Source organism: Myotis davidii, unplaced genomic scaffold, assembly GCF_000327345.1.
Source record: "Myotis davidii unplaced genomic scaffold, ASM32734v1 scaffold930, whole genome shotgun sequence".
In the NCBI taxonomy this organism is placed as follows: Eukaryota; Metazoa; Chordata; class Mammalia; order Chiroptera; family Vespertilionidae; genus Myotis; species Myotis davidii.
In genome coordinates, this window is record NW_006282518.1 from 1,474,352 (window position 1) to 1,484,343 (window position 9,992).

The window sequence follows — 9,992 nt, forward strand, 5'->3', positions numbered from 1 at the left end:
AGGTACATTGTTATTAACTTAATTAGGGTCCTCCTAAGGCTTAGGAAGAGCCACACTCAAGGGGCCAAAGAGCCGCATGTGGCTCGTGATCCGCAGTTTGCCGACCACGGGACTAGGACATTATGTGAAGTCCAGCCTTGGGGACCAGCTAACTTTGTTTTGTTCTAACCTTACCAGGCCTGCCATCTCTAGCTGGGTGGCTCAGGAGTGTGTCTCTGATCACTATAGGGTGATAAGGCAAAGGGGTTAGATGGCTCAGCGCAGAGTCACTCGACCACTGCAGAAAACAAGTCTCTATGTAACTAGGGAAGGCCTTTCTTCCAGTTATGATTGAGAGAGCTGTCAAGAAAGTCCATGAGGGCAGTGCTGCCTCTGGTTTAGCCACTGGGGGCCTAGTTCTCACACAGGAAAGCAGCTGGTGGAATTTTACTGGCTACTTGCTGGTGGAATGAACAGGAGTCCAAACCTAAGCTCTAACCTTTGCTAGCTGAATTTCCTTGGATAAATTCTTACCGGTTTCTCACCTTTAGAATGCCGTTAAATACCTGCCTCTTAGGGTTGGTCAGGGATTAATGGAGGTCATACACCTGGCTCAGAGCAGGTACTTAATAAATGAATGCTGTCATCATTGGGTCCTTGGATATCTGAGGATTGCTCAGGAAGGACCACTACAGGGGGTATATAACCACACAGATGGCCTTTTCCTTGTAATGTTAAGATGGTAGGAATAGGAGGCAGGGAAAATATAATTAGGGGTTTTATTATAGGCAAAAAACCGAAGGTGGATTTTAATGACTTTAAGTTCAGCACAGGCCTTACATTGAATTACCCGCTAAGATACAAATTATGTAAGTAGGAAGGTTAATTTTATGAGTTAAAATATATTGGCAAATTCATTGTAATAACATGCTATCAAAGAGTAATGTTAGAATTTAATTTAAATTATTTTGAGGTATAACCCTGATAAGTATAATCCTTAGAACTTCTCTTATAAGTGAACATAATAAAAAAGTTACCTTCTATTAGACTATTGTAGTATCTGGCAGTTTTATAAAATTGATTTCATTATGGACAAAGAGGTCTTTTGTGTTAAACGGGGGATATTTTTATGTTATTTGCTAACCCATGATTTAGATTGATGAGTTAGAGGCTTTTGATTCCCCTACAATAATCTCTGCCTCCTTTTCTTTTTTTTGACAGACTTCATTTTTAAAAAAAATCTTTATCTGCCCCCTTTTCTTAGGCTGATGCCAATAATTATCATTTATAGGATGATCATAAAAAACGAACAGAGAAAAGAATTCTGACAGGTTCTCTCCTTATCCTTAGGTGGGGGATTTCCAGAAGAATGAGAAATATCAGCTTTTATTGTCTTTTCAGTACGTCAGACAGACTCAGTTAATCCCATGCTTGACTGGCTGTGGGGCCCAGGAACTGCAGAGTTGAGTTTCACACAATTCATGTGAAAACTTGAGAGCTATGGGATCCACAGACCATGACTTAGTTAACTTGACTTTTATTTTTTAATGAGAATAACACCGGGCTTTGCAAGCTGATTTAAAGTCTCCAGGTTTAACTGCATCCAAGTTTAATACCTTGCACGTGTGCGTTAGAAAAATGAAGCCTTTCAGTGCAGTAAATAAACTGAGGAGCCTGGAAACCAAATTGAAGTCTGTAGCCCGGAAAATCAACAAGGACTAAAAATAGTAAGATTAGAGGCGACATTCAACCATGTACCATCCGAAGGTGGTTTTTTAGTACCACCAAAGGAGAAAGCAGGCCATGATATGATAGGTTTAAAAAATATACATGTCTAGAGAACATTCTGTTCATTATGTAGGTGTGGAAGGGCACGCCTTTCCTTAAAATGTAGATTTGGTTTTCCAAACTTGCTATTTTTCATACCCTTTCTCTCACTAGAATTAAGAGGACCCTCCCCCTGATTTCTAATATACTCTGAATTGAGGAATCACCTTGATGACATTTGACATGAATGTTTTAGACTGCAATTACTGTTTCTGTAAAGCAAATCAGGCAAGCAGCTCCAGCATTTATTGTCTTTCAGCAAGTAGCCAGATGATTTCCTGTATAACAGGTATATAGGAGTGCAGGGTCTGGGAAAGGACACAAAGGAGCCTGTGTTGAAAGAATTCCTATTATCTGGAGCCATCTCATTAAAATGGCTTCAGCTCAACAATGAGATTCTTGGTAGGTGTTTGTTCAAAGGCCTAAAACATTATGCATGTGGGATTTTTGAAAACTATTAGTTGAGAAGGTGCTAAATATTGCAGAATCTTCAAATGACTGCCTTGAGCTCTCACCTTCCTAGGGGAGTGCCAACTCTTAAGGAGTCTCATTCTTTTTCCTGGGAAATTGCCTCTTCCTATTACAGAACTCTAAATAAAGAGCCTGTCTGAGCAGGAGAAGTGAATTGAGTGAATAGAATGGATAGTCCTATCTGGCTCCTGCACTTAAGGAAGTTGAATGTTAACTAAGAATCCACCCCCTTCCCCTTCCTCAGTGGAGAAGTAGAAGTGCATGATTAAGCTGAGACCATTGGTAAACCCAAATGGGGCTGGATGGAAAAGGTGAAGGGATTATACAAACAAACAATTTATAGGCAATCAACAAATAGTATGATTGCCAGAGGGAAAGGGGAGAGCGGGGGAGGTAGAAGAAGGTAAATGGAGGATCAATGGTGATGGAAGGAAAACTGACTTGGGGTGGTGAACACAATATAATATAGATGATATATTATAGAATTGTACCCCTGAAACCTATATAATTTTATTAATGTCACCTCAATGAATTCAATTAAAAAAAACAACAACCCCTGCCCTAGCTGGTTTGGCTCAGTGGATAGAGTGTCAGCCTGTGGACTGAAGGGTCCTGGGTTCGATTCCGGTCAAGGGCACATTCCTGGGTTGCGGGCTTGATCCCCAGTGGGGGATGTGCAGGAGGCAGCCAATCAATGACTCTCTCTCATCATTGATGTTTTTATCTCTCCCTCTCCCTTCCTCTATGAAATCAATAAAGATATATTAAAAAAAAAGAAAACAACCCCTGCTGTTCATGAAAACAAATGACCTCTTAAATTTCATTGTATGACCTAGGGACTAAAATGTGAGAAAAGGAGATTATGGATGTTAGCATAATCAGGACATTGTTGACTGTAAAAAAAATAAGTCAGTCTAACTTCTCACAGTTCCTTTCCGGTGTGATAAAAACTCTCTCTCAGACTTTCCTTGTCAGGATTTCAACTAGGGCAAATGTGCACTGGACATCAACAATGCAAGCATTAAGCCCTGGGTGTTCGAAGATGAATGTGATCCAGCCCCTGCGCTAGAGAGTACTCGATCTCATAGAGAATAGCCATTGTTAATGTAAATTTTATGCACCAAAAGTATTGTTTTTAAATATTTTATTGATTTTTTTACAGAGAGGAAGGGAGAGAGATAGAGAGCTAGAAACATCAATGAGAGAGAAACATCGATCAGCTGCCTCCTGCACATCTCCTACTGGGGATGTGCCCGCAACCAAGGTACATGCCCTTGACCGGAATCGAACCTGGGACCTTTCAGTCTGCAGGCCGACGCTCTATCCACTGAGCCAAACCGGTTTCGGCCAAAAGTATTTTTTGGTGATAATATTTGAGGCCCAGTGATCAAAAATACCTTCTCTATTGAAATTCTCACATAACTCATTCTCTGTGAGGCTAGGCTTGTGTTAAAAAGGCACGGCTGTCCACACCATGGGCAAAAACAGATTTTATATGGATTATAGATATAAATGTGAAACTCTAAGGATTCTAGGGGAAAACATAAGAGAATATCTTAATGACCTCAGGGCAGGCAAAGATTTCTTAAATAGGACACAAAATATGCTAACCATAGACGGAAAAAAGTGGGCAAATTAGGCTACATTAAAATAAAGAATTTTAGTTTATCACATGATACCATTCATAAAATGAAGTCTATGAAATGGGAGAAGATTTTGCAATATAAATATTCAACAAAGGACTTGTGTTGATAAAATTGATAAAAGGTAGATTACCCAAAAAGAATATGGGAAATAGACTTGAGTAAGGTGACTTGGAGTAAGAGGATGTTGGTTGTCTTGATTGAAGTTAGTGACTGGAAGGGAGCACAAGAGGCTTCTGAGATTCTGGTCATAATGTCTGTTATGTGGGTGTGTTTACTTTGTGGAAGTCCTGCAAATTATGTACTTTTCTGTAATTTCATTGAAAGTGTTTACATAAAAAAGAAAATGCCTTGTTTCCAGGAGGAACAAAATATTCTCAGAGGTTAACACTGACTGCAAATTATACCTCCTCATGGAGCATTGCCTCTACTGTGAAAGCAAAAGAAGTGTTGAGAGCATGGGTTTTGCAAGGTGGCCTGGGCAGGTCCAATTTGTGGAATCAACCTACACACAGAGTGGCTACAATATCCTAAGAAAGGAGGAGGAAAGACCATTTATGGAGGAAGCACTAGAAATAAGGTCGATTGCTTTACAATTTTGGGCATGGCTGACTCAGCCTGTAATCCTGTTTAAGCCACCATTGATGGATCACCTATCATGTGTCCGGGTGTTGAAACAGGCACTTTTCTGTGCATTAAAATGTTTGATCCTTACCACAACCCTGGGAGGTAGGCACTATGCTTATCCAAATTTGCAGATGAAGAAACTGAGGCTTAGATTAAAGAACCTGCTCAAGTTCTAGCTGGAACATATCGGCAAGCTGCAACTGGAACCCATGTCTGTGTCATTTGAAAGCTCACCCCTTTATATGTCTGTTATGTTGCCTTTAAAAATAGTATTTGATTGAGCATAATGAAAAGAAAAAAAATACTTACATCATATATGTAATGTTTAAATTTGATGACCAGAAACACTTTGAAATCAATTTTGAAGTCTGAGATTTACTGCACTACAGGTTTTTTAATGAACTGGAATTTTCCTTTTCTGTTGTAACATGGTTAGGAATAATTGGATACGGGGTGGATGGAGGACTGAGAAACCATCCAGGAAACAAGTCAGATTATTATAGGAATGCCCTTGTATGGGTGACCCACGAGCCCTTCTCTGTGCGTTAGGGACATTTTAATAATCTGAGCAATTGCCTTTGATAGGCATACTTTGTTTTCTGCTTATTAATGACTCCCTAGGCTAGATTTTATTTCTCTTACCACTAATTCAGATACAGAGATAGATTAAATGGATGCTGCTAACTGATCGCCACATCACTGTCTGCATATCAATGCTCTGCCTGCTTGGGTATGAAGAGAAAGAGAGAAGGAAAAGGGTAAGCCAGATATTCGTGGTAGCTGAATTTGTTTTAAAAGACAAATTCTGGAACAGAATTGTGAGATATACAAATTATTGATATTTGTGCATGGTTCGCTTTTTGGGATTGCCCTACTTAGCATACACATGTCTTTTTTCCTTCTTCTGATACAGAATGGCTTTGTGTCCACTCAGGTAGATATATAATACTTTGAGTTCTTTTGCTGCTGTTTTTTTTTTTGCTTATTTGTTTGTTTGTTTTCAGGGCCTTCATGTTTGCAGCCTATGGAGTGTTTATAGCATTGGAATAATATCACATCTCTAAATGAAATTTGGAGATGTGGAAATTATTCCAAACGTGTCTCCCCAGTAATCCAGTCAGTGGCCGTGGAAGCAATATGGTGGAAAGGCACATGATCTGATTTGAATAGAAATATATATGGGTATGGTTTTAGAGCTTTCTGTTTACTAAAAAAAAATCTCCCTTTATCCTTGGGGCTAGTTATTCCACGTTTATTGCTGGGTAATACACAAGAAAGAAGCACTATACATTTGAAATAATTGAAAACACCCACATCCAACTCAATTTATTTTATTTGAATCCATCTAGTTACATGGACTTGTTTGACATATTGCAGATGCTTTAAAAACCTGGACAGGAACTCTGGATTGCATTTCTCTTATTTTTGAAATGTAGAGCTTCTAGTTTAGAAGTCAATTCCTCTTCAGAGAATATGTAATTATTTATTAATTTGATTAGCTCTGTACATTGTGCTTTGAAGCAATTCAGAGTACTGTAGGAGCATCTGTTGTAACGTCATTTGGAGGCTGCTACATTTCAGAAATAACCCCCAAATGCTTTGATAATACCAGTTTGACATAGATCAATACAGGCAGTGCCACGGTGCTGCATAAGGATTCTTTGTCTTGGCTTAGTGTTGGTAAATTGATACTCTCAAGTATATAACCAAGGTGGTCTTTTTGAAGGAGGGTAGCTTTTTATTGAATTTTGGTTTTCCTCCTTCCTTGAAATAGTGACAACTGTCATTTTCCTCCTTCAAACAATAGCATCAGTGATTTTGTAAATAGAAAATCATTTTCCAGGCAGGCTTATGTCTATGCTGGCAACCATTTTATACACTTGGCCTCATTTAAATGGCCAGGACTTCAAATGTGTAAATGGACAAGTTTTTAGGCAATTTGGTTAGGCTTTCCAATCTCGCCTCTCCATTTCCTGTCTAAACAACTTCTCCCATGTCCACAGCATGTTTATACAACATTGAATAAAACTTCTAATGGGAAATTTCTTCCAGGTGACCTCCCTGAGAGGCTGGACTGTGAAGAAACCTTAAGAAACCCGACCCTGATGAAATTGCCTCCGTTGAGAATATTACTCGGTGCAGAAACAAGGAACCGAATTTAGTTATTTTTGGTTCTTGAATAAATGAATTCTGTTTCTTTTTGTGTAGGTGGCAGAAAACATTAACCCCTGCATAAGGTCCCGTCTCAGTTGGAAATTGAACTTTTGGTTTCTTTGAGTCAGTAGAACCTTTGAGAAAATAATGTTAAATTGTTTTTATTTGAACTTCAAGCAAGTTGGAATCGGCTCTGCTGTCTGCCTATCTTTTATAGAAGTCTCTTTTCTAGGGTTGTCTGTCTTTACATCTAATTTTCTGGAGGCGGAGACTGTGATTATCAAGTGACCTCCCACTCAGCACCACATGTGGGTGGATACTAATAAATCCTTTCTTAACCTTCTAGCACTTTTGGAGAAATCAATCAGTAGAAGGCGGGACACCGAAGCCATACAGAAAGCCAAAATCCTTTATTCATCTTGCATGAATGAGAGTGAGTAATCTATAATAATAAAAGCATAATATGCTAATTAGACCAGACAACCAAACGTACTTCCAAATAAAGCTGCAGCAGCTGCGAGGGCCAAGGGCAGGCAGCAGTGGTGGCCGGCAGCGGCAGGGTGATGGGGGTGGCGCCTTCCCCTGATCAGCCCGGTTGCCTCCCGCAGAGGGAGGCCAGAGTGGGGAGCGAGCCTAAGCCGTCAGCAGGACATCCCCTGAGGGCTCCCAAACTGTGAGACAGGGCAGGCTGGGCTGAGGGACTGCCCCTCCATGCATGAATTTTCGTGCACTGGGCCTCTAGTAAATCAATAAAGAAATAAAGAAAAATAAGTAAAATATTTAACATCCCTATTCTTCAGAGTTCTTTTAATGTTTAAAGATATTATTTAAGAAAAGGAACAACTTTCAAAAACTGGGTTTTGACTAGCCTGCCCTGTCTTAATGTTCTCTTGCTGGTTTGATGGAGAAAATGATTCTATTTCTATGGCTTGGATTCTTTAGGTATCAGTTACTCTATGAGACATTTGGGTGGGATCAGAAGGTCAAACCCCACTATATGTGGTACAGAAACCAGAATGTAGAGGCCAGGTCTGGTCTGAGAAGGAACCTGGGAGGGAGGTCACTTGGGAGTATTGCTAGTCCCCTAAGGACCTACTGGGGCCTAGAGAAATACAGATTCCCAGGCAGGCCAGGCTCCTGCTTCTCCATCAGCCTGAGAGTAATCTGTTGGTTGTCTTAGGCATGTCTCCGTATCTTGGGTCTGATTGGAGTTAAAAGAGATACATAATTTTATCTCGTCTGCTCTTTCAAGGTCATTGCAGAAAGAAGCCAGTGCTTCTGGGAAGTGTGTTAACTTGTTTAGGATTTTGGGTATTATTCAGTGAGCTAGACGAGAGCAGAAAAAGTAGAGTCTGAAGCATTAGTTCACTTTTATTGGGGTGTGATTGGTTTTATTGAGCAGTTGCTTTTACCTAGGGTTGTTCCTTAGCATTGTAGGGTATTATCAGCCTAACATCGCCCATTGCCTGGGGTCAGTGTAGTAAGTCCATCTTTTATAGTAGGGAATATCCAGCATGTTCCCTAGTCAGCTCTCCTGGCAAGAATACCAGGTTTAGACAGTGACATTGCTGTGTGAATCATAGGTAGATCTATCTCTGGTTATCTTCAGTCTACGGCACCTCTCCATAACAGCTGAAATGTTAAGTTGGAGTCTTATGGGAATTTTCTCTTGAGAAGATACCTTTGCATTCTAGCTTGGAAATCCAGTTTGCAATTCTAACTCTCCCTTAATCTTTTTTCCCTTTCAGAAGCGATCGAAAAGGCAGATGCCAAGCCATTGCTACACATCCTGCGGCATTCACCTTTTCGCTGGCCTGTGCTCGAGTCTAATATTGGTCCAGAAGGGGTTTGGTCAGAGAGAAAGTTCAGCCTTCTTCAGACACTTGCAACGTTTCGTGGTCAATACAGCAATTCTGTATTTATCCGTTTGTATGTGTCCCCTGATGACAAGGCATCCAATGAACACATCTTGAAGGTATAGTGAAGACTTGGTCATCCCGTTTGTTCTGTCCAAGGTTAGCTTTTTGGGGTGCTTCCTAGGTAACTCACTTGTCCCGCCCTCTTTCCTCCTGTAAACACCTCCCACTTCGTACAGCCCCTCAGATCATTCTTCTAGTTCAGTGGTTCTCCACCTTCCTAATGCTGCGACCCTTTAATACACTGTCACTTGTTGTGGTGACCCCCAATTTCATTGTTACAAATTAAACATAATTAAAGCATAGTGATTAATCACAAAAACAATATGTCCGATGGTCTTAGGTGACCCCTGTGAAAGGGTCGTTCGACCCCCCAAAGGGGTCGCGACCCACAGGTTGAGAACCTCTGATCTAGAGTATTACCCCCTTCACAGATGTGCAGGCTGTAAATCATGAACAAACCAGTTTTATTAGCCTTTTAAGAAGCTAGTGAGCAAGTTAATTTCAAGTGATCTGTGATCTGGCCCTCAATGTCTACTCTAAGCATGTGTGGGCACCTAAATTCCAGAGGGAAGAGAGCTGCAAAGACTTCCTTCTTTTTTTTTTTTCATTTAGCATGTTCTTTTTTTATTTTTCAATTACAGTTGACACTCAGTATTATTTTATATTAGTTTCAGGTGAAGAGCATAGTGGTGAGACACATAATTTGTAAACTGATCCCTCAATAAGTCTAGTACCCACTCTGCACCATACATACTTATTATGATACTAGAGGCCTGGTGCAAGAGATTCATGCACTCTGGAGGGGGTGTCCCTCAGCTTGGCCTGCGCCCTCTTGCAGTCCAGGAGCCCTCAGGGGATGTCCAACTGATGGCTTAGGCCTGCTCCCTAGCCTTAATGCTGCCACGGAGGCGGGAGAGGCTCCTGCCACTGCTGCTGCGCTTGCCAGCCGAGAACCTAGCTTCTGGCTGAACGGGCACTCCCCCTGTGGGAGCGCACTGACCATCAGGGGGCAGCTCCTGCATTGATCGTCTGCCCCCTGGTGGTCAGTACACATCATAGTGATCAGTCGTTCTGCAGTTTGGTCGATTTGCATATTAGCCTTTTATTATATAGGATTATTCTGCAAAGACTTTCTTTTTTATTTATTTTTTATTGCTTAAAGTATTATCAGGGGGCCTCCTGCATTGATCGTCTGCCCCCTGGTGGTCAGTACACATCATAGTGATCAGTCGTTCTGCAGTTTGGTCGATTTGCATATTAGCCTTTTATTATATAGGATTATTCTGCAAAGACTTTCTTTTTTATTTTTTGTGTGGCCACTCTCAGCAGCACTCCGGGTGTGAGGCCCACATCCCTGACATGCTTACTCCCT

The 9,992-nt window shown here is 40.9% G+C and overlaps 1 protein-coding gene across 1 annotated transcript in view; it reads left to right on the top strand.

Annotated features, from left to right (window-relative positions):
• PHEX (phosphate regulating endopeptidase homolog, X-linked) overlaps positions 1 to 9,992 on the top strand; it is a 201,391-nt gene that overhangs the window by 30,243 nt on the left and 161,156 nt on the right. Inside the window, exons 4-5 of the mRNA XM_006752997.2 lie at positions 7,048 to 7,134; positions 8,450 to 8,676. Of these exons, the coding sequence (XP_006753060.1) occupies positions 7,048 to 7,134; positions 8,450 to 8,676 (314 nt within the window). The remainder of the gene's footprint in view (positions 1 to 7,047; positions 7,135 to 8,449; positions 8,677 to 9,992) is intronic.